The 25,916-nt window shown below is 42.2% G+C and overlaps 1 protein-coding gene across 2 annotated transcripts in view; it reads left to right on the plus strand.

Moving 5' to 3' along the window:
* The window catches only part of disp1 (dispatched homolog 1 (Drosophila)), a 112,499-nt gene that overhangs the window by 77,172 nt on the left and 9,411 nt on the right, over nt 1-25,916 (plus strand). The window contains exons 4-9 of one of the 2 annotated variants that reach the window (XM_056294486.1): nt 302-425; nt 1,506-1,633; nt 8,335-8,432; nt 8,765-8,862; nt 9,438-11,012; nt 17,731-17,994. In XM_056294486.1, the coding sequence (XP_056150461.1) occupies nt 302-425; nt 1,506-1,633; nt 8,335-8,432; nt 8,765-8,862; nt 9,438-11,012; nt 17,731-17,994 (2,287 nt within the window). Of the gene's footprint in view, nt 1-301; nt 426-1,495; nt 1,634-8,334; nt 8,433-8,764; nt 8,863-9,437; nt 11,013-17,730; nt 17,995-25,916 lie in introns of those variants that run through there. The other variant, XM_056294487.1, reaches the window with a different exon arrangement.

Here is a 25,916-nt window from a genome sequence, read left to right on the forward strand (position 1 = left end):
CAAGTATAATTTGGGGGGGGAAAGGGGGGAAAATAGAAAAAAGGTTTACAGGTCTACCCTCCATTTTTTGCACCTGATTATTTCCTTGTTTGTTCCCTGGTTGAAGGTATGATTATCGGTAAAATAGGCCGATACAATTGTATTGGTGGGAAAATGTTCATACTCTCTCATACCCTTAAATAGCAAATGATTGGAGAGCACTGACATTATTCTTTTTATTCCACTCATGAAAAAATATTTTAATACATATCTTGTCATGTGAGCAACATGATGAGTAACAGGGTTGTCTCCTCATCTCCAGCTATGCTGAGCTGATAGCTGATTGGCCAGTGGTGGTGTTGGGTGTGTGCACAGTGCTCATTGTGATCTGTGCCCTGGTGGGCATCCTGGTACCTGACCTGCCTGATTTCTCCGATCCACTGCTGGTGAGTACATCCCCATCTAACTGAACAGTCAGGGAATCCCATAATCAAGAAAATATCCAAATGTCAACCATTTTTTGTGAGGTTGGATATACTTATTGGATGCTATGTTTTTGTTTTTTTTGTTTGGGGGGGTAGGGTAGAAGGAGCAAAAACAAAAAAAAGATGCCACCAAAGAAATCAAAAAATTTAAGTCACATTCAATGTTAATTACTTCTAATCTGGGGATAACTAGATTTTTTCTCCTTTGAGTTTTATTTGCAAGTGTGCATTCTACCCGTACACTTCATTGGCCTTATAATTGGTCAAACAGCTCTGTATAATCTTCATTTGTTAAATCAGGGAGTCATGTTCATGTTTGTCTAGAGGTGGTGGAACATCCTAACGCTCTTTGAAATTGACCAACAAGAAATATGTTTTACTAGCTTGCCTACAAATAGTCAAACTGAGCACAACACTAACCACAGCCACACATGTAGAGCTCGACAGACTTTACAGTGGGGAGGACACTTCCTCTGTTGTAACTGCAGCATGGTGTATCCATGTATTTTGTATAAGGTAGCATATTGAAATGTTTACGCAGCAAGAAGGTCCTGGCCATCCCAGGTCCTTTCTGTGTGGAGTTTGCATGTTCTCCCCGTGTCTGTGTGGGTTTCCTTCGGGTGCTCCGGTTTCCTCCCACCATCAAAAAGACATGCATGTTAGGGTTAATACTCCTGCCTATGCCCCTGAGCAAGGCAATGGAAAGAAGTGGAGTTGGTCCCCGGGCTCTGCAGTTGCCCACTGCTCCTATACAATAGGATGGGTTACATGCGGAGAACAAATTTCGTTGTAACCATACAATGACAAAAATAAAGTAACTTTCTTCTTTCTTTCTTTCTTTCTTTCTTTCTTTCTTTCTTTCTTTCTTTCTTTCCCACTTTCTAGTATCCAGTCTATTGAGAACTTTGAGATAGTTTTATTGTAAATTTTGGAACAAAATCTATAAATTTACTAATATCATATAAGTATTATTCTCCCTCCATAAACTGTAAAACTATATTAATATCCCCGTTTGCCTCTCCCTTTCTTTTTGACCCTGAGGGTTTCGAGCCACGAGGAACAGCCATAGGTCAGCGACTGGTGACATGGAACAACATGGTGAAAAACACAGGCTACAAAGCTGCCCTTGCTAACTACCCATTCAAATATGCTGATGAGCAGGCCAAAAGGTAATTGGACAGACCTCTCTGACATTAGCTTTCTACTTTGAGAAGACAGAAATAACAGAACCAAGGTTGTCATGCAAGTTTTAAAACTGTCAAAGATAATTAAAAGAATATAATCCATTTGTAGGGGCTTCATGCATAAATGTTTTGTACACACAAAACCTGCCTCAAAAGTTGTGTATGCAGTTCTGCAGCAGCAAAACTATTCTTCAAAAATCAAAACCATGTGGGGGTGTGGTCCTTCCCAACTTTCAAAAACACAAAGTGTTGGTCAGCAAACATTCATAGCCATGGGTTTCATTGTCACTGTGGACTTAGCAACTGGGTTCCTGCATGGGTTGCAATAGAGGAAGCATCCTTTAATTTTACCTCCCTCTCTGCCATATTGTCCTCAACTGTTTCCCTTCCATCAGTTTACTCCAGTGCAGACTCCATAGTTACTAGATAATCTTTTTGGATATGGGGTCAAAATAGGAGGCACTTTGGTCTTCAGTTTATCTCAGCTCTCTCACACCAATAAACCTATGGAAGAGGACTCAAAAAAATTAAGGGCCTATATATTGATGGTACATTTGGATCATTCTCACAAACTCAATTTGTGCACATCAACAAACACATGCATTAATTAACCACACTAATTAACCAACAGATAAGTTCTGTATAGCCATGTGGAAATCTTACCAAACTCAACCAACATTAATTAAGCAACAGATAAGTTACATATAGCCATGTGGAAATCTTAACAAACTCAACATAGACAATCCAGTAAATGTACAATTTTGCTACTCTCTATTTTCCTTTGTCTTATTTTGTCTACACTTGTAGGCTTGGAAAAGAAGGCTATCTCTCATCTCTTTTTCAGAGATGCGCAAGCTCCTTTCTCCTGATGACAGCTTGAGGAGATACCTTGGCTTGGCAAAGTCGTTTGTCTCGGGGTTTAACAAGTGTTTGTATGGTAATATTTACACCAGCCACTAAGAATGCAAAACCCAGTGCACCCAAGCCTGGATTAATGGGGAAGGTTGCATCAGGGAGGGCACCCGGTGTAAAACCTTTGCCAAATCAAATATGAGGATCTTAAATCATATTTCCATACCGGATCGGTCGAGGCCCAGGTTACCAACAACTGCTACTGTTGGCCAGCAGGGTGCCTGTGGAAACTATGCTACTGTTGGGCAAAGGAGAAGGAGAGGGAGAAGGCATGTCCAGAGGCAGCGGGAGAGGAGGAAGGGTAGGAGTGTGGAGGTGAGAGTCAGAACTTTGAATGTTGGCACTATGACTGGTAAAGGGAGAGAGCTGGCTGATATGATGGAAAGAAGAAAGGTACTGGTCTCTTGCATACTGTGTGTGCAAGAGACCAGGTGGAAGGGGAGTAAGGCCAGGAGCATTGGAGGTGGGTCCAAACTCTTCTACCATGGTGAAGATAGGAAGAAAAATGGGGTAAGGGTAATTCTGAAGGAAGAGTATGTCAAGAGTGTGGTGGAGGTGAAGAGAGTGTCAGACAGAGTGATGAGTATGAACATGGAAATCGAAGGTGTATTGATGAATGTTATTAGTGCATATGTCCCACACGTTGGGTGTGAGACGGAAGAGAAAGAAGAATTCTGGAGTGAGTTGGATGAAGTGGTGGAGAGGGTATCCAAGGAGGAGAGAGTGGTGATTGGAGCGGACTTCAATGGACATGTTGGTGAAGGGAAGAGAGGTAATGAGGAGATGATGGGCAGGTATGTCAAGGAGAAAAATGTGGAAGGACAGATGGTGGTGGATTTTATAAAAAGGATGGAAATGGCTGTGGTCAATACATATTTCAAGAAGAGGGAGGAACACAGGGTGACGTATAAGAGTGGAGGAAAGTGCACACAGGTGGACTATATTTTATGTAGGAGGCGCGATTTTAAAGGGATTGGAGACTGTAAGGTGGTGACAGTGGTCTGTAGGATGACTTTGGAGATCAAGAAGAGGAAGAGAGTGAAGGCAGAGCCAAGGGTCAAATGGTGGACGTTGAAGAAAGAAGACTGGTGTGTGGAGTTCAGGGAGGAGTTAAAACAGGCACTGGGTGGTAGTGAAGAGTTGTCAGATGGCTGGGCAACCACTGCAGAAATAGTGAGTGAGACAGCTAGGAAGGTACTTGGTGTGTCATCAGGACAGAGGAAGGAAGACATGGACACTTGGTGGTTTAATGAGGAAGGCAGCAAAGTATACAGACGAAGACGTTGGCAAAGCAGTGCAATAGTCAGAGAGATGAAGAAAGTAGACAGGAGTACAAGTAGACACGGCATAAAGTGAAGAGAGAGGTGGCAAAGGAAAAGGTGTATGGTGAGTTGTATGAGAGGTTGGATACTTAGGAAGGAGAAAAGGACTTGTACCGATTGGCTAGACGGAGGGACCAAGCTGAGAAAGATGTGCAGTAGGTTAGGGCAATCAAGGATAGAGATGGACATGTGCTGACAAGCGAGGAGAGTGTGTTAAAATGGTGGAAGGAGTACTTTGAGAGGCTGATGGATGAAGAAAATGAAAGAGGGGTCGAGAGAAGGTTGGATGGGGTAGGGATAGTGAATCAGGAAGTGTAGTATTGTATGAGGAAATCGGGAGTGGCAGAGACATATGTAAGAGTTGTGCAGGATATGAATGAGGGCAGTGCGACAGTGGTGAGATGTGCGGTAGAAATGATGGATGGGTTCAAGGTGGAGGTGGGATTACGTCAAGGATTAGCTCTGAGCCCTTTCTTGTTTGCAATGGTGATGGACAGGTTGACGGACAAGATCAGGCAGGAGTCTCCATGGACTATGATGTTTGTGGAGGACGCTGTGATCTGTAGTGAGAGTAGGGTGCAGGTTGAGGAGAGCCTGGAGAGGTGGAGGTATGCACTAGAGAGAAGAGGAATGAAATTTAGGCACAAGATGGAATACCTCAAGGAGAGGGAGGACAACAGAATGGTGAGGATGCAAGTAGTAGAAGTGACAAAGATGGATGAGTTTAAATAGCTGTGAACTGTTCAAATTAACAGGGAGTGTGGAAGAGAAGAGATTGCAGGCAAGGTGGAGTGGGTGGAGAAAAGTGTCAGAGGGATTTGAGAGGGAAGAGTACCAGCAAGAGTTAAAGGGAATGTTTACAAGATAGTAGTGTGACCAGCTATGTTGTATGATTTGGAGACGGTGGCACTGACAAAAAGACAGGAGGTGGAGCTTGAGGTGGCAGAGTTGAAGATGCTCATTGGGAGTTACAAAGAAGGACAGGATTAAGAATGAATATATTAGTGGGACAGCTCAAGTTGGACAGTTTGGAAACAAAGCAAGCGAGGCAAGATTGAGATGGTTTCGACATGTGTGGAGCAGAGATGCTGGGTATATTGGGAGAAGGATGCTGAATATGGAGCTGCCAGGGAAAAGGAAAAGAGGAAGGCCAAAGAGGAGGTTTATGGATGTGGTAAGGGAGGACATGCAGGTGGCTGGCATGTCTGACTCATGCATTAGACAAGAAGAGATGGAAATGGGTGATCTGCTGTGGCAACCCCTAACGGGAGCAGCCGAATGTAGTAATAGTAGTCCCTTTTTTCCCCTAGTTGTATCTGGCCACTTACTCCACTCTTCCAAGCCATCCCGGTCACTGCTCGACCGCCTCTGCCAGTCCAGGGAGGGCTGCAGACTACCACATGCCTCCTCCGATACATGTGGAGTCACCAGCCACTTCTTTTCACCTGGCAGTGAGGAGTTTCGCCAGGGGGACATAGCATGTGGGAGGATCACACTATTCCCCCCAATTCTCCCTCCCCCCTGAACAGGTGCCCCGACCGACCAGAGGAGGCGCTAGTGCAATGACCAGGATGTGTCTACACCCATCTACAGGCCAGTGGCCACTCTTTCAAGGATGATGATGTGCACATCCTTGATGGGGAGGAACACGAGTTTGAACGGGGAGCCAAAGAGGCCTATCTATGTGAAGAGAGAAAGACCACCCCCTAATCACGGGGGGGGGGGGGGGTTAAGAGTACATCTGTCACCATCTTACAATGCTGTGATTGCAAGCATTCCCAAATCCTCTGTTAATAGTACACGTGGCCATTGTAACTCTAGTTAATGGACACGTCCATATTTGCATATGAAGCTGATCATTGGTTTCGGTTGTTATGCCACTGTATTGTTTATAAGAGTGGGGATACCTGCAGTCATTTTTGACTAAAGAGGTCTCTTAGATGAGTGATGAAAAATATCCATCAATAAATGTTGTATCCAGATGAAATGATTCAACTTTCTTTGATCCTGATTAAATTTGTTCTGTTGATTTTTCTTTTGACCAAGAATTTACCCCTGGGGAACATCACATGCAAGGAGGGTGGGGATGAGATTTCTCCCATTACAACAGAGAAAGATCTGTTGGATTGGTAAGATCAGAATCAGGCAAGAGCAGTGTCCATAATGACCAACATAGTTTTCCAGGCGATTTAAAGATGTCATGATTGACTGTATCAAAAGTGGAACTCAAGAACTGTTCTGTGCTGTGGCGGGCACAGAATCCTGATTGATATTGCTCAGAAAGGCTACAGTTATTCACATGTGCAATTAGCTGAGAAGCAACAGCAACAAACTGTTCTAAGATTTTAGATTAAAAAAAAGGTAAATTTAAAATTGGTTTGACATTGCTTAGAACGAGTGTCGTGAGTGGGCTTCTTCAGGAGGGGTCAGGCAGACTATTGCATGTGTAAAACCAGATAGGAACAAACTGATACAGTGAGCAGTTGATAACAGAGAGAATTTGTGGGCTGACTGTCTGAAATACCTTTCAGATACCTAGTGGGGATGGTGTCTAATTGACAGGTGGAAGACTTTAAGTGAGAGATTAACCCCTCTAAGTCTAAAAGAGAAATTTGTTTAAAATGAGTCAAATGGGTAGAGGGTTCAGTGCAGATGGGGAGATTTCTCATCGCAGGGGTAATGCCTGATGTCATCTGTTTTATTGATGAAGTGGTGGAGGAACTGCTCACATTTTTCAATGGATGCCTCCAAAGGCAACCCTGGGGTTGTGGCAGCTACCAGCAATCAAATTGGAGAAGTGGGAATGCCTTGCTTCCTTAACTAAGTTCTGATAAGCCAGCATCAAACTTTTCAGTATATCAAGAGATGCCTTAAGTTTGTCCGTCTTCCATTTTCTCTCAGCTTTCCTGCACTACCTCTTTAGGTCCCTTGTGTTGTCATTAAGCCAGGGGAGGGTATTATGTTTGACTTGTTTAACTTTGATAGGGGCAATGTCATCAAGGAATGTCTGACAAGTTTATTCATCAATGATTAACAGCCAATAAGAAAGCAGAGGGGATCACCCTAGGTGTAAAAATGAATAAAAACATGTTACATAAACATTTAAAGGTTGCTATTGGAGTAGGTGTTCTTAGTTCCAATGTTAGACTTTCCAGAGTTTATACAAAACATTGCTTCACCATGAGTCTTGTTTCGTGTTCTTGATTAGTAAGAACGAGGTTGTCTGTAGATCTGAGGACCCTGCCTGGAACATAACTTATACAGCATATTATTCACGGAGACTGGAGCAAGTCTATTTAATGATTTACAGATGAGTAAAAGAATATTTGAATACATTTACAACTAATTGGTAGCCAATGGGAAAAAAAACAAACAAAACAGGAGTGATGTGTTTATTTGTTCGTTAGTACTCTAGCCCAATTATATAGACCAGTTGTAGCTGTCTTATGGATTTCTTGGGCAATGTTGACAGCAATGCATTGCACTAGTCAAGCCTTCTAGTTACAAATGTATGAACCAATTTCCCGGTATCAAATGGAGTGCGAAAAAGATTATCTTTTAAGATATTTTTAGTTAATAAAAACTGTTTTAATTTGCATGTGGTGAAGCTCAGATCTTAATTGCTTACAACACCGAGATTTTTGGCTTGGTATGTGACACGTTGTGATAATGAAATAAATTGAGTTAACATTTTATCACCAAGCTTCTATTCTATCTTGGCTGAATTGGAGGAAGTTTTGTGTTATGCATACATTTATATCTCATAGATAATTTTTAATGTTTACTAGCAGGCTGAGATTTTTAGGTTTAACAGCTAAATAAAGTTGAGTGTCATCTGCATAACAACCAATGAGTACCATAACATGACTAAATGAGCAAAACAATGGGAAGCTATTTTATGTTTGCAGATGATGTATCCTAGTGGTAACATGTAAAATATTAAATAGAAATGGGCCCAGAATTTATCCTTGTGGAAATCCATTTGTAGCTCATTTCTTTGATGAAAAATGTGTTTAGACAGAAGAATGATGGTTGGTTATGGATGAAGCAAGTTTAGGAGTAGCAATTTTGGTCTAAAGCCCTGCATTTTATATTAGAAATGGAAATCTATATGCATTAAGTTCGAAGAATTAATGATTGAAACAAAATTCTCAAAGATGAATATTTGTCATATGGAAGTATCTTTCATTAGTAAACTACACTGCTTATATTTAGTCATTTGGCAGACGCTTTTATCTAAAGCAACTTACAAGGGAGTCAGTAATTTAGCAGAAGAAAATTAGTGTAGGTACCTGATATAAGTCTTGTGATGGATGTTCTTCGTTGTATGTTTACTGCTGCCATTTTCCCCTTTAATGTCATCTTGATCCCAATATAAGCAATTAAGCAAAATAAATATATTCATCGTTTAATGAATGCTCTTGACTTTTTTTCTTCTTTTTTTTTGTCTAGTCACCAAGAGAACAGGTGGAGTGAGGACCATTTTGACAGAGAAAAACGTCAAGCGGAGTGGGACTTCAGCAAAGACAGTTTCTTTTGTGATGTTCCAGGTATGAAATATAGAGGCAGCCCAACAATATCAGTGTCTCCAGGATCATCACGAATAGTAAAAAAAAAAAGTTTTGTATGAGAAATTTAGTTTTGAATTAGAAATAGACATCAAATTAAGGATGGGTGCTGGGGGGAAATCAGACTTGACGATTTGTTTTAGTTTCCATAAGGAGTTTGTGTGCAAGAAGCTGGAATTTAGTTTGTCTTGTATTTTTAACAAACAGTTTTAGTTAACAAGGGAATATTTTACCCATTGAATAGATACCTGTGTTTCATTTGGAATAACTATAGAGGTCAAAGTTAATAACTTAAACTTTGTTTCTTTGTTAAGGTGATAGGTATTCAAGACTAGTGTTCACATCAGCCGAGGGGAAGAATCTGTGGAGTGTACAGGCGATCAAATCCATGTGCAACCTGGACAACACAAGGGTAAATAAGTAGATCAGCACACACCTCTACCACAGTCATTAATGATGGATAGAAGAAGGGTGAAAGTAACACTATAATGGCTACTAATTTATGACTGAGTTGAACTGCTGTCAAAACTGTCTTTATCAAAATCCCCGATCTCACAAATTTATGTTGTAATACTGCTGTTTGGTCAAAAATTAACTTTTGTCATGTTTTAATTAACTTTTGTCATGTTTTTTGTACAAAATGATTGCTTGTGAATTTTTAATTTGCTTATAAAGTACATCCACAATAGATTGATTTTTTTAATTCCGTTTTAAAATTGTTTTTATGAAAGGACTTTTTCCACTGTCTCCCTGTCTTCTATATCCATCTACTTAACTGTCCATTAATTAAGCGTCTCATGTTTGTGCTCACTTCCCCTTCTCTAATTCATCATCTGCATAGCCAAGATCATTTTTCTTCTCTTTCTCCTCCCACTTTATTTATTCTATCTGTCAATTAATCTTGTTTATCAATTTTCCTCTTCATTTATAACCTTAACTCTTTTATCATCTCGTTCACATCCTCTAACTCCATCCCTCCTTGTTCAGGTGCGCTCCCACCCCCAATACTGGAGACTCTGCCAACGCACAAATGATGCCTCATGCTGTCCCAGCTGGACACTGGGCAACTACATCGCCATCCTCACCAACAAGTCCTGCTGCCAAAAGATTACTGAACGTGATGTCTCACATACTCTTAAGATTCTGCGCTCATGTTCAAAATATTATCATAATGGCACTCTTGGGCCTGACTGCTGGGATATGAGCACACGGCGGAAGGACCAGCTCAAGTGTGCCAATGTGCCTCGAAAATGTACCAAGTACAATGCAGTGTATCAGATCCTTCACTTCCTGGTGGACAAGGACTTCCTCAGTCCCAAAAATGTGGAATACCTTCCTCCAACCCTTAAGTATAGCATGCTCTTCTCCCCCACAGAAAAAGGTGAGACCATGATGAACATTTACACTGACAACTTTGAGAACTGGAACTCCTCTGATGGTATCACCACCATCACAGGAATCGAGTTCGGGATCAAACACTACCTGTTCCAGGATTACCTCCTCACAGATACGGTGTACCCAGCCATTGCCATAGTGGTTGTCCTGTTGGTGATGTGCATATACACACGCTCGATTTTCATCACACTTATGACACAAATAGCTATCATCAGCTCACTTATCGTCTCCTACTTCCTCTACCGCATAGTCTTCAACTTTGAATTCTTCCCTTTTATGAATCTTACAGCCCTCATTATTCTGGTTGGCATTGGGGCTGATGACGCCTTTGTGCTCTGTGATGTCTGGAACTATACCAAGTTTGATAAGCCTCATGCTGAGCTGGCAGAGACTGTAAGCATCACCCTGCAACATGCCGCTCTTTCCATGTTTGTCACCAGCTTTACCACTGCTGCTGCCTTCTTTGCCAATTATGTCAACAACATCACAGCCATACGTTGTTTTGGTGTGTATACAGGGACAGCCATATTAGTCAACTACATTCTTATGGTGACCTGGCTTCCTGCTGTAGTTGTGCTTCATGAACGCTACTTGCCCAACACGTTTTTGTGTTCCAAGTTTTCACACCAACAGGGAGGTTACTGGGCTGGCCTTTGGCAGAGGGCCAACAAATGCCTGTTTATTGTCTCTGAGGCTTCAAGAATCTTTTTTGAGAAAGTTTTGCCCTGCATTGTTATAAAGCTACGCTACTTGTGGCTCTTCTGGTTCTTTGCTATCACAGTGGGTGGGGCCTATGTGGTTTGTGTCAACCCCAAGATGAAGCTCCCATCCCTAGAGCTAGCAGAGTTCCAAGTATTCCGTTCCTCACACCCCTTTGAGCGCTATGATGCCGAGTTCAAAAAGCTCTTCATGTTTGAGAGGGCCCATCATGGCGAGGACCTCCACATGCCTATCACCATCATCTGGGGGGTGACCCCTGTGGATAATGGCAACCACTTGAACCCCAAAAACAAGGGTAAGTTGATGCTGGATAGTAGCTTCAACATTGCCAGCCCGGCCTCCCAACTGTGGATCCTCAGTTTCTGCCAGAAGCTAAGGAATCAGAGCTTTGTCTTCCAGTCAGAGGAGCAAGACTTCACCAGCTGCTTCATCGAAACTTTCAAACAGGTTAGTGAGCTGCAGTATTAGAAACTGTTTGTGTGTGTGTGTGTGTGTGTGTGTGTGTGTGTGTGTTTATATTTATACAGATGGGTAACAAATTGCTTCCATACAGGTGTAGTGCACAATATAGTTAAACAGTTGACATCCTATCATGGCATGTATAAAAATGCTGAGCAGACACAATTGACCTTGATTTCGCATCAAGATGGCAAGAAGAAAAGATTCAATTGTCTTTGATCGAGGGTTCATTAATGGGGTGCCCCAATAATGAACCCTTTGCCAAAGTCACTGGTCAGCACTTCAGTCACAAAGACCACTCAACTGGCTGGTGTTTCAATAGGAACAGTGACCAAAGAGACATCTGCATGTAGAGCTATGGAGAGACATCAGTAAATAGGGTCGGAAATTGTAGTCGAAAGCGCACCTTCGATGACTGAGGGTCGTGCATTAGTGCAATATGTAAGGAAAAGCAGGAGAGCAACTCTTCCTCAGGTGACTGAGACTGTCAGTGCAGGATGTGATCAGACTGAGTCAGCAAGAACAGTCTGTTGACAAGGACATAGATATGAAAGTAGAGTTGCAGTGCATAAGCCCCTGAGAGTTCACTGGTGCAAAAAACCACAGGCCCTGGTCTACAGAGATGTGGACAATAAGTGATATGATCAGATGTGTCATCCTTCACCATATTCTCGACAAGTGGGTTTACACCAAGAGAATCATACAGGTCTGAATTCCAGACCCCCAGTGAGGCAGACCAGGGGCTCTGTCATGCTGTGGGGGCATTGTCCTGGCATGGTTTGGGTCCACTTGTTCCCTAAGAGGGTAGGGTCACTTCAAATCTGTACAAAATTATTCTGATTGATCAACTTTATCCTATGATGAAACCTTTCTTTCTTTTTTTCTTTTTCTCCCCAATTGTACTTGGCCAATTACCCCACTCTGAGCTGTCCCAGTCGCTGCTCCACCCCCTTTGCTGATCCGGGGAAGGCTGCAGACTACCACATACCTCTTCCGATACATGTGGAGTCACCAGCCGCTTCTTTTCACCTGACAGTGAGGCGTTTCACCAGGGGGACGTAGTGCGTGGGAGGATCACACTATTCCCCCCAGTTACCCCTCCCCCTCAAACAGGGGCCCCGACCGACCAGAGGAGGTGCTAGTGCAGCAACCAGGACACATACCCACATCTGGCTTCCCACCCACAGACATGGCCCATTGTGTCTGTAGGGATGCCCGACCAAGCCAGAGGTAACACGGGGATTTGAACTGGCGATCCCGGTGTTAGTATGCAATGGCGTAGACCACTACGCTACCTGGATGCCCGTGATGAAAGATTTCTATCCTGTTGGGAGTTGTCTGTTCCAGGATGACAATGCTCCCATCCACAGGGACATGAGGGGTCATTGAGTGGTTTGATGAGTAAGATAATGGTGAGATGGTGACAAGACTTCCAGAGACTTGTAGAATTTATGCCAAGACGCATTGAATGTGTTCTGGTGGCTTGTGGTGTCCCGAGACCTTACTAAACACTTTATGTTGGTTTTTCCTTTAACTTTTGTGGGTGGCATGGTGGCCCAGTGGTTAGTGCTGTTGTCTCACAGCAAGAAGGTACTGGGTTGGAACCCTGGGGTAGTCCAATCTGGGGGGGGGGGTTATCCCAAGTCGTGTTCTATGTGGAGTTTGCATGTTCTCCCCATGTCTGCAGTGGGTTTTCTCTGGGTGCTCCGGTTTCTCGCACCATCAAAAAGACATGCATATTAGGGTTAATACTCCTGTCTCTGCCCCTGACCGAGGGAAGGCAAGACGAACTGGAGGTGGTCCCCGGGTGCTGCACTGCTCCTAGCTACACAGCTAGGATGGTTTACATGCAGAGAGGAATTTCCCCACAGGGATCAGTATAGTATATTAAAATGAAAAACTTGTCACCTGTGTGTGTGTGTGTGTGTGTGTGTGCGTGCGTGCGCGTGTGTGCGCACGTGTGTGCACGTGTGCATGCGTGTGTGTGCATGTGTGTGTGTCTGTGTGTGTGTGTTTGTGTATGCTAGTGTGGAAAAATCACCCTGAGAAAATAATATTTAGGGTACTTATCTGGCAGTAAGTGTTTATTGGCTGGTAAAAACATTACATAACATTAGAATCAACACAAACGCACATTGAGGTGGTATTAAGGAATATATTATTTGATATTAACAGTGAAGGAAATGACTCCTTTTAATATGAAAGCATTGCTAATCAGGAACATTTATTTGTCATTTCATTCCCTGCACCTGCACACGTGAAATGAATGAAAGGAAACATGGTTTCCCCCAGCCCACAGCAGTGCAACACAAAGACAAAAACATGTATCCAAACTACAAGAACTACAAGAAACATGTATCCAAACTACAAGAATCCAAAGTACAAAAAAAAACTACAAAAACACATATCCAACATCCATCCATTATCCAAACCGCTTATCCTGCTCTCAGGGTCATGGGGATGCAAGAGTCTATCCCAGCAGTCACTGAGCAACAGGCAGGGAGACACCCTGGACAGGCCGCCAGGACATCACATGGCATACATCCAACATATAAAAAAAAAAAGTTCACTGTCCAAGAGAGCGAACGCCAGGATGACTGTCGGAGCTGCCAGTCTGCATGGGCTAGCAGTTAGCTTAGCCTGCCCCGCTTCCGCATCCTGTCAAACTGCCCTCGGTGTTTCCTCCTCGGGCGCAGCTCTAGGCAGGGCCCTGGCCCCGCCCCACCGGATGCAGCAGACCAGGCTCCTCCAGCCGTTCCAACACCAGCTCTCCCAGCCAGACCCCTTCGACACACCTCCCCGCACGCCACACAACGACACCAAAAACACAGTCAAGGCGAGGCGAGGCCACCGCCGGATCGTCCTCGATGTTGTCGGAACAGCTGGTCTGCATGGGCTAGCAGTTAGCTTAGCCTGCCCCGCTTCTGCGTCCTGTCAGACTGAGCTCGATATTTACTGTTCAGGCATGGCTCCAGGCAGTGTCGTAGTCCCTGGGCCCACAGGACGCTGCAGACCAAGCTCCCCCAGCCGATCCAGCGCCAGCTGTCCCAGCCATCAAACGAAGACAAACTTAGACGTCGACAAAGGCACTGCATGCGGCGCGCGTGTGTGTGAGAGAGAGCGTGCGTGTGTGCGACTATAGAAAGTTGAACAAATCATATTAAACAAATTTAACGTGCTATTAATATTAAAAGATTTTTATTTGGGTTGGATTTCTATGCTGGTGTAAACTATGGGATGAATTCTGCATCACATTTGACAAATATCTGTAATAAAATTAATGGAAATATAGAAAAAGATAAATGAATACCACATTCCACACATCTGTACTAAGTTTGTTACATGCAAATAAACAGAGGCATAAATAATAATAATAAACTTATATAGCGCTTTTCTAATACTCAGAGTCGCTTTACAATAAACGAGGTGAAACAAGACGACAGATAAACATAACACAGACATACAGGGTTGGATGGGAAGGGGGGCTACAAGAGGGAGAAGCGGCAGCCACACGACACCAGCAGTACTCTCCGACTAGGACAGATACAAAAGGGAAAAAATATATATCTCCATCCACAAATAAGTGATGTGGTACTCGTGTAAACCATCATGTATCATCAGATGTAGCATCATTTATATTTGATTAAACTTATTCATGTTTTTAGCATTAATATATGTGTTGTGTCTGAACTGTTCAGTCTGCTTGTGTGAATGGAGACACGTGTGGATCGGCTGCGTGTGTTCTGCTAGGAGACACGTGCTGGCGGGGGGCTGTGGAGCGGATCATTACGATGTTGCAATGTTACATGTTGCACTGTTACAATGTTACAGTTTCATGTAGCAGACGCTTTGATCCCCAGTGACGTACATGTGAGAGCTGATACCAGGCAGGTGATGGAGGGGGCTCTGTCTAATCGTTAATTATTAGTTAATTAGCTGGTCTCCTGAGCATTAGGATCAAAATTCAAGACTTATTTGGAAACAGTTTTTGCTGTTTTTCCCTCCTGGATCAAGATGAGAGATCTTTCAGCAGGATGTGTAAAAATGCAGTGACTTTTACATTAGATTGAAATAGATTTATTTACATTGTAAAAATAAAAAAAAATGAGTCTTTGGCATTTATTTTATTTTTGTTGTCGGCTAAAATAAATTTTAAAGAGTCTGTGTGAAAAAGATAATTATTGGAAAGCATGTGAACACGTGGATAGCACAGGAATATAATCATGAACTGCTTCATGTTCAGCAATGTATAATTAAATTGATGTGCTGGCCATGTGTTCAATATGTCTGATAGTCACTGTACTGAGTACACCTGAGTACACCTGAGTAAAGCATGCTGATTCTTTATCAATATGTTTGATAGTCACTGTACTGAGTACACCTGAGTACTCCCAATTACACTGGAGTACACCTGAGTAAAGTTGAGTACAGCTGTACACTGTACACTTGTACTATACTGAGTACAGCTGTACACAGTACACTTGAGTACAGCTGAGTACACCTGAGTACAGCATGCTGGTTCTTTATCAATATGTTTGATAGTCACTGTACTCAGTAAAGCTTAGTACATCTGAGTACAGCTGAGTACACTCGAGTACAGCTGAGTACAGCTGAGTACCAGTGTTGTAGTACGCGAGTCCAGGACTCAGACTTGAGTCCGACTCGAGTCCATTAGGATTCGTGACTCGACTTGGACTTGAGCACTGATGACTCAGACTTGGACTCGAGCATTGGCTGCATTCGGACTTGGAAGTTGGAGATGAGGACTCGGACTTGTTGATGGATAAATACTGTTTTGTTTTTGTTAGTTTTTTTGTTTGGCTATTGTGTCACAAAGTAAATAAACTCCCTTTGGAGTGGTGACAGCTGTGTAATTTTTGTTTCATGTAGACCTTTTTTATTTGTATGTCAGCTTTTTTACGGTGCCAGAGTGGAGCACTGGAGCCCATCTTGGAACTCGACTCAGACTCAACCTTGATGACTCGGACTCGGGTAATGGGGACTCGGACTCGCCTCGGATTCTTCTTTGGGGACTCGGACCTGGACTCGGACTCAAACACTGGGGACTGGAGGTTTAATGACTCGACTACAACACTGCTGAGTACAGCATGCTGGTTCGTTACTGAATGTTCCAACATAAATGTAAGTTCAGTCCAGTATCTGGTCTATGGTGAGACAGCTCTTCAGTCCAGTAACTGGTCTACAGTGAGGGAGCTCTTCAGCTCTCATGAAAATCTTTTTGGGAGAAATAAACTGTTGCTCCAGACTATTTATTATTCTTGCTGTCTTGTTGTTTTAATGTAAAACAATATCCATTTCATGCAAAATTTGTTGCATAATTTTTAAACGTCCTGCTGAAAACACATTCATTTTGATGCATGAAAAAAAAACAAAGCAAAGAAACAATACAGGGATATGGACCACTACATTCAGTCCTGCAGAAGATTTGTTGACCACTTCACTATGAGGCACCACAGCGTGTTGTTGAACAGCTGTTAACACAACTATGTTAACTGCTTTTACACAAACAACACTTGTTGTGACTACACATTGAATGTCTAATGGCTTTAAAGTAGGAGAAATGTGAAACATTTAACAAGCCTTCTGCACCCCCCCCCATTTCTTTCTCTTTTTCTGAAAGTCCCATGGCCTTTTTAAAAAAAAATATTATTACTTTATCGATCCCCGTGGGAAAATTCCTTTCTGCATTTAACCTATCATAGCTGTGTAGCTAGCAGCAGTGGACAGCCGCTGTGCAGCACCTGGGGACCAACTCCAGTTCGTCTTGCCATGCCTTGCTCAGGGGCACAGACAGGAGTGTTGACCCTAACATGCATGTCTTTTTGATGGTGGGGGAAACCGGAGCACCAGGAGAAAACCCACCGCAGACACAGGGAGAACATGCAAACTTCACACAGAGGACGACCTGGGACAACCCTCAAGGTTGGACAACTCCAGGGTTCAAACCCAGGACTTTCTTTCCGTGAGCCAACAGCACTAACCACTGGGCCACTGTGCCGCCCTACAGATTATCTGCCACAGAGTCCACTTCCTGATCCACTCCTTATATCCACTCCAACACCACCACCACCACCCAGCTGCAATATGTGCTACAAGGACAAAACAAACTCCAGCAGAGCCACGTGTACCTCCAATACCAAGTGCAGATTCAACTATTTAAATGCATGTTTGGGCACCACAAAAATATTAATGCTAAAGATATATGAAAATATGTCATCACATGTAAATATGATGTTACTTTTATGATATGATGATATGCACAACACAAGTAAAACATTTGTTTGTCAATGGAGAGATATATTTATGTTTCTGCTGTTTCTGCTTTTTTTACATTTCACAATCAATAGAGATTTGTGGATTGTAGTATTTATTTGTGGATGGAGAAACATTCACATTTCATTTTATTTGCGTTTAATAATATTAGCCCAGATTTGGGGATTGTAGTATTTATCTTTTCCCATTTCCATCACTATTATACACATTTGCCAATGTGACACAGAATTCCTCCCATAAAATAACTTTTTTAAATCAGGATTTAAATGGGCCAAATTGAAATATTCTTTGGCAGCCAAATTGAAATGCTAATGACTTAAAAAGTTATCAGAAAATATGCAATTGCATTTGAAGTGTTTTACCAGATCCAAAAGAAATAAAACGTATCATGTAATCTTATCCATATAACCAGTGGATGGAGAACCAGGACTGTGAAGAGGCCTCGGTCTACCCTTGCTGCAGCCAGTCCACCTTCCCCTACAAACAGGACGTCTTTGAGCTGTGCATTAAGAGAGCCATTATGGAACTAGATAGAAGTACAATCTATCACCTCGACAGCAAGACCCCGGGACCTCGATTTGATATCAATGATACCATCAAGGCCATTGTTCTGGAATTCCAAAGCACCTACCTCTTCACACTAGCCTATGAGAAGATGTACCAGTTTTACCATGAGGTAAGGTCTCTTATATTTGACAATATCTTTAACATTGTTTACCTAATGTGACATTATTTTCTGCAAAAAAAAAAAAAACAGATGCCACTTGTCCTGTTTCCCAAACAGCTCACATCACCTGTATTTACACTAAATGAACTAGAGTGACTGGTTAGCTCATACCTTAGGAAATAGTCCAGAGTCCTACGCTGTGTCAGTGTTGCATTGTATGGGGAATGTGCAACGATGGTGTGGTAGCTTAGGTATAGGCACAGGGCAGCCATAAGGCAGCTTTTATTTGGAGAAAGTACATGGGCAGGTGCAAGCAGTGAAGTACACAGAGTCAGACTGACTGACTCCCAAGCAAGTCATGGTCAGTGAATGAACTGGGAATATGTATAGAGGGGAAAATACTGGTGTGGAGGGAGCTATGGAGTATGGACGCTTACCATGTTAGATTAATGAATCTCTCTTAATCAATAGGTAGGTGAAGATCCTGCATGTCTCCAGAGTTCATAGCTTCGCGTAGGCATAATAATACAATTCATATTTATAGTGCCTTTCAAGGACACTTTAAGAAGTGAAAGTTTAGCCACACAAAGTCAAAAATAAAAGGGAGAAAAAAAATATGACCATAGAGGGCATGAAGCAAATCAAAAAAAAATATTATTACAATTCTGCGTAATTCTGCCAGGGTGTAAAACAAGTTTTTCACAAGAAAGGTATACATATCAACACAACCAAGTGTTAAAATGTCAGGCTACTGCAAGCTGGGGTAATCAACCATAAAATAATTCATTAACAGATCAGAAAATTAATGATAGGATTAGTCGTGTCAGTCTGGGTAGAAAAGGTTAGGGGTGATGCATTTTTGGGCAAGCATAAGGTGGCCATTAGACAGAAGTAGCCTGCGCAAGCTCAGGACCAAGCCTACTGCTGTGGTCATTGTCGCAGTGTATTGAGCATTTTTTGCCACGTGATAAGAAAGTGTGAAGGACACTAAGGGCTTCTCTCTCCCTCAAGACTTTTGTGTTTAGTTGTTGTTTGCATTTCCTCCACAATTTCGCGGGCTTTTTTTGGGAATGTTGTGGCCTAAAATGCCCGATTTCACGGCAACTTTTCTAAAAAAATTGCAATGCATGTTGCTGTGGTGGACACGTTTTGGGGATAGAATTCACCCCAGGAACTAAGGGTTAAGTCAGGGTCGCCCTGGCAGGTTAACGCAGGGTTAAGTTATGGTTGTTCAACCAGTTTTCTGGTTATTCTTGCCACCTCCGCTCAGTCGAGCTGTGGTTTTGTTGTCTCTCTGATTTACCGTTGATTAAAGAAAGTTGCCTACACGGCTAAAGTGTGAACCTACGGTCTTCTCCGTTCCTTCGGCTCTATATTGCGATGTTTTTAGCTGAATCAATTTTCTCAAGGGGTGACCCATCATCAAATAAAATATGCAAATCAAAGGGATATGAATGATTATGTTGCGTGCCAAGCACCATGGTGCAGGACTTATTCAATACGAGTTTGTTGTTATGAAACCAGTTTTGGACCAAATTAAAATCGAACTGTAAAGAATTCTGGATTAATGATAAATCAGAGAAGTGTAAATAACAGTGTCATCAGCATGAACAAAAAAGATAGAGAATATTTGAGCTAAGTCTTTGATAGAAATAGAAAAAATAAGTGGTTCCAGGGTGGAACCTTGTGGAACATCCTTTTCAACAATTAGTCAGACTGAAAACCTCGAAAGACAATGTCTTTATGCATGCTCAATAATCTAGGTTAGAAAATCAAAGCAAGGTCAATCAGTTCATCTGGACACAACGTTTATTGACAAATGTTTCATCACTCATATAAGTGACCTCTTCAGTCTAAACTGACTGCAGGTATCCCCATCCTGGGCATGACCATTATCTAGAGTTTCAGTGGCCATGTGTACTATTCACAGAGGATTTAGGAATGTTTGCAATCACAGATGGTGGTAAGATGACAACAGATGTGCTGTTAGCATTCAATGCAAGTTGTGCTGCACAATACAAACTCCCCTACTGTGAGAAAAAAAAGAAAAATGAAATAAAATACACATCGAAATACATGAGAGAAAGAAAAGAAAAAGAAAAACACATCCTAATGTCATGTACCAAGAATAGACAGATCTCAATGCTACGTACAACCCAAATATCACTCGGTGTCATAGAAAGAGAAAAAAAAAAGTAATTAGGAATATTTGGAAAGTAAAACGTTAACGGTTAACACAACTCTTCATCGTCCCTATATCTCTTGATAATCAGACCTTTGTACTTCTTCTTGAACTGTGTAATGTTTGTACATTGTTTGAGTTCCATGCTCAAACTGTTCCACAATTTTACCCCACAGATTGAAATGCCAATGTTCTTTGAAGTTGTACCAACACATAATTTCTTGAAGTTTAATTTCCCTCTCAAATTATATTCCCCTTCTCTATCTCAGAATATTTCTTTGTATATTACTCTGTAGTAGATTGTTTCTTCTATGTATTTATTTATTATTTATGATTTATGTATGATTGAGAGAGGCTGTGTTGGATGAGGAAGGAGAGATAGAAATGTATGTGGGAGGAGAGAGGAGAGTGAGTCTGATGAGTGTGAAAACGAGAGTGATGTATAGATCACTCTATACATCTATATGCTAGAAGAGGGGAAGAAGTGAGAAGACCGGCTGTGGAGAAAGTGTGGGAGAGGGTTAATGAATGAGATGGATGTAGGGGGATATGGAGGAATCTGAGTGAAGTGGAACAATGTTTAATGTGATAATTTTGACTTTTTATTAAGGCACAACAGGGTGTTCAATAATATAATAATTAGTAAGTGTGATGTGAATGTGAAGAAAATATATTTGTAGTGTGGGAGTGGAAACATTTATGCATGAGTTTGTTGAATGTTGTGAGCTGGAGGATAAATGATGAAAATGAAGGAATTAATAAGTAGATGTTGGAGAGGTGGTTTGTTGACAGAACGGGGTGGAGAGAATTGTGGTTGTTTGGGGTGAATGGCAAAGTGAAAGGATGTAATGTTAATTGGGGTCCTCCCTATAGTCCCCGGGTCCTATAGTCCCCGGGTCCTATGTTCCCCGCTTTGTATGAGACCGGGGAATATCGGACCTTTTTGTATACAGAGGGCCCTATATTCCCCACGTTCCCCGTTTTGTATGTGCAGGGGAACATAGGACCTTTATTTATAAAAAGGGTCCTATGTTCCCCTAGGGCACCCGGGGAACATAGGACCCTTTTTATAAAGAAAGGTCCTATGTTCCCCGGTCAGCAGGTTTGACGCTGTTTGGCGCAAAAAGTGCATTTTCAATAATGCATTATTTAGGGCAGATTATTAAGAAGACAATGAATCATACGATTTCTATTTTCATATCCCAAAAACGAATTCACAAAGTCCAGGTTGGCTAAAGTATGTGGAAACTTTCGACACTAAACCAATTTCAATTTATTAGGCTATAGCTTACATTTGGGCGCATAACCCACCCCGGTAGTTCTCTGATATTTATGCGTGAAATGTGTCACTTATCGAGGAAAATGCGCCTCGCCGAGTAGGTGAGCTGGCTCGTCTGTGTCTGAATGTAATATAGTGAGCCTGTGCTCCTTGGGCAATTGTACCCGGGCGTAGCTCAGTCGGTAGAGCTCTCGCCTATGGATCGCAAGGTCGTGAGTTCGATCCCGGGTGCCGCCAACTCAGCGTATGAGTAGCACATTGTGCGAGAAGTGCTGGGAGCTGAGTATAGATGTTGTGTTCCGTCCTCAGCAGTCCATCTCCCAGAGGTCTAGCGCATTGTACCAGGGATAGACTCCTGCGAAAGCTAGCTGATATCGACAATAGGCCAATTCCGCCCCACTTCTTCTATGTTCCCTAGAAAGCCGTCGTTCCCATCATAACCACACCAGCTTATTGGGGAAAGCATCTGACAGATATTAGATAGAAACCATCTGCTCAGTAAGGCCCTTTAAGCATCATAATTGTAATGATAATAGTAATAACATAATAATAATGACAATAATAATGATAATAATAGCATAATAATAATAATGATGATGATGATAATAATAATAATAATAATAATAACAATATAGCCTTATATTAGAAATGCTAAAAATTGGATAATTGAAATATTTATAATTATAAAGTAGGCTAATATAGCATGGTAATAACAATAAAATAATAACAATATCTACCTGGTCTCTTAAGATTCTAAGATGCTGTATGCTACAGAAATAACGGGACATAGGCCTAGGCTAATGAATACGCCTTTTTGACAAAATATGAATGAAAGGCTAATCAACAACGCTAAAGCTGAATCACAAAACACATATTGCTCGAAAAATAATTTATAAATAGCCAAATGCACACATGATTTCAAGTTTGGAAATATTTAAAACTTGTCGTGGATGTGTGGTCATCTGCACGCAAGTTCCCTGGCGTTCTAAACCACATGATCAAAATTCACCAATGTCTAAACCGCCTGCCAACTTGCAACAGTTTGCAAAAATCGGTTGTTATCGGTGATAACTCGTGGACTCACTGTCATGTGCTTACTAGCCTACAAGAAGACAAACAATGGCGATAGTTATGGATGGTGATCGAGGGGGCAAAGTGTTGGTACATGAGAACTTCAGATATCAGAAGCACCGCACCAATCAAGACACCGTTAGATGGAGGTGCCGGAGGTGGAACTGTAGAGTGCCACTGATCACAAATAGATTTGAAGTGGAGGACGTGGATGCTAACATTATTGTGCACAATGTTGGAGAACACGTGCATCCCCCTGACGGAGAAATGGTGCACCGTGCAGATTTCCGACAGGGGGTGGTTGCAGAAGTTGCGAGGGAGCCAACAGTCCCAATCAGAAGGATCTATAATGCGCAAAGGGTCCTGCAGCGTCGGCAATGTCAAATCCAGGGTTTTAGCCCCTCTTTGTTGAGTAGCCTAATGGACTAGGACTACTCATTTTGCTTTTTTGAAGAAGAAAAAAGCCTTAACGTTAGGCTAGTTAGGCCTTGGAGATTTTTGTTTTAGACCATGCCTTTTCTGGGGGGCTTCTGCCATAGACCAACCCCTTTTCAGCCAAGCTTTTACTAGAAGCATTTTGTTATTAATAGCCTATTATCAGTGTTACTATTGATAGTATTATGCCTGTAATTGTTATTTGTTATTAGGCCTCTTTTATAATTAGGCTATTATTATTATTATTATTATTAGGCTATTATTATTATTATTATTAATATGTATTATTTCTTATTATTATTATTGATATTATTACTATTACTATTATTATTAAAGAAGAACATCAAAGGATGTAAGGTAGCACTCATCAAATGAAAAAAAAGACACAATTCTCTATTTTACCATTTCATTGTTTGGCATCAGTCATTAACTTGGCCAGGTGGTCTTCTTCAGAAACCTTAATGACTGATGCCAGACAATAAAATGGTGAAACAGAGGACTGCCTCTGTTATTTTTGTACCATTTGGTGAGTGTTACCTTACATCCTTTGATGTTCGTCTTTGATTCATGTTTTTGGTTTAGCGCCTCCACAAGCCTTTAGTTTTTTGAAAAGCACATATTATTATTATTATTAGGCAATTAGCCTATTGTGTAAGGTAGGCGGCCCCCGTTGATGGATACTTTGTGCTGGTCCTAAATTCCAAGTCCTGGTCTAAGTTCTCTGCCTAAAAAGTTCATCATTAAAGTCTTTTTGAAAGAAAGTCTGCCAAGTGATTTAATATGGAAAACGAACTGCAAAGTAACAAGAAAGTGGCTGAAGTGTCCAGTGCTGTGCAAATTGACCTTTGAGTGAAGGTGGAAATGGCTAGGTTATACTGGTAGGCGGGCCTACTGCAAGACAAACTTGCGTCGATTGACGACTGTCCATGCTGAGCCGGAGAGCCAACTAACGAGGCCTACTGCAGTAAATATTGGTAAGAAATAACAATAAAGCAAATTACAGCCTCCTCTATAGGCCGAATTTGGATACGCACTCAAGGTGGCCTGCGATATACAACAGCCAACAATGGTAATACGGCCTAATTTAATCAGCGGAGGAATAGATTGTCGTAGCCTACAACTCAGCTATGACCCCAGTTTTTATTATTTTGGACCCGTTAAGGAAATAATTTGCAAAAAGGGTTCTAAGTTCCCCGGTTTGTTTCTCGATTGGCAATAGCGGGGAATATAGGACCCTTTATTTGGAAAAAGGTCCTATGTTCCCCTGGAAACAGCGGGGAATATAGGACCCTTTTTCCAAAAGAGGGTCCTATGTTCCCCGGTGTCTATTGCAACGGGGATTAAAGGACCTTTTTAGGGGAAAACGGGGAATATGGGACCCTTTTTTTTCGAAAGGGTCCTATGTTCCCCGATCGGGGAACATAGGACCCGGGGAATATAGGACCCGGGGACTATAGGCACGGCCCCTGTTAATTTATTAAATTATGTTTTAAGCCATGCAAGGTTTGATGTCAAGTTAAGGAGGAATATAGCCCATTTTGAAAAGAGGAAAGTCGAGGTGTGTAGTGTTTTTAGGAGTATGATGGAAAGAGGTGTTAATATGTTGTATAGTTAGTGAAGAAGAGTTCATTCAATTCAATTCAATTCAATTTATTGTCATTGAAAACAATGTGCAGGCACATGTTAAAAATGAAATGAGGACTGTGGCTTCACCAAATAGTGCAAGACAAACACAGCAAACACAGTATAAGATAGTATACACACATAAAGACCAAAAGCTAAAAACAAGTTAAAAAAAGAGCAAGAGTACAAAATATTTAGAAATATCTACAGACATTCAGTGGGTAGCCAGGTTCAGGTCGGCAACAGAATAGAATAGAATAGAACTTTATTTGTCATTGTACAAGTACAGCATTTGAAAGTGCAGTTCTTATCAGTGCAAAGATAAATATAAAAAAGAATAAAAACATAAAACACACACATTCATTTCTACATTCTACTGGACACCAACATATTGCACAAAAAGTCAGGGATCAAGACTTAGCAGCATTTAGTGTGGTCATGGCTCGGGGATAGAAGCTGTTCTTTAGTCTTTTTGTCTGAGCTCTTATTGTCCCGTAACATCTGCCTGAGGGCAGTAGTTCAAACAAATGGTATCCTGGGTGGAATGGATCCTTGAGGATGCCATGGGATTTTTTGAGGCAGCGGGAACTGTATAGATCTTCCAGGGAGGGGAGTGGGCATCCGATAATTTTCTGGGCGGTGGTGATGACCCTCTGGAGCGCTTTCCTCTCTGCTACTGTGCAGCTGGCAAGCCAGACACAGATGCAGTAGGTCAGTATGTTCTCTATGGAGCAGCGGTAGAAGGACACAAGCAGTTAGGTGGTAAGGTGGTTCTTCCTGAGGATACTCAGGGAGTAGAGTCTCTGCTGTGCCTTCTTAACCAGCGCTGTGGTGTTAACACGCCAGGTCAGGCCCTCCTCTATGTGTATGCCCAGAAACTGGAAATCCGAGACACTCTCCACACAGTCCCCACCGATGAAAAGGGGATGACTGTCCGTTTTGTTCCTCCTGTAGTCTAAAATCAGCTCCTTTGTCTTGGAGGTGTTGAGGATCAGGTTATTTTCCCTGCACCAGACAGACAGCCACTCCGCCTCGTCCAGGTATACAGACTAACCCCCCCCCCAGAGATGAGCCCCACCACACCACTGTAGTGTTGCCTGCAAACGTGATGATGGTGTTGCTGGAGTGAGCGGGGGTAGACAGGTGTGTTTACAGGGTGTAGAGTAGGGGGCTCAGCACACGGCCCTGTGGGAGCCAGTGCTGAGGCTGAGGGCTGAGGAGATGTGGGGGGCCTACTCTGACCCGCTGAGGGCACTCAGACAGAAAGTCCTTAATCCAGAGGCAGATGGAATAAGCAGGACCCATTTCTGTCAGTTTGGTCACCAGTCTGTGGGGGAGGAT

Source organism: Lampris incognitus, chromosome 15, assembly GCF_029633865.1.
Source record: "Lampris incognitus isolate fLamInc1 chromosome 15, fLamInc1.hap2, whole genome shotgun sequence".
NCBI lineage: Eukaryota > Metazoa > Chordata > Actinopteri > Lampriformes > Lampridae > Lampris > Lampris incognitus.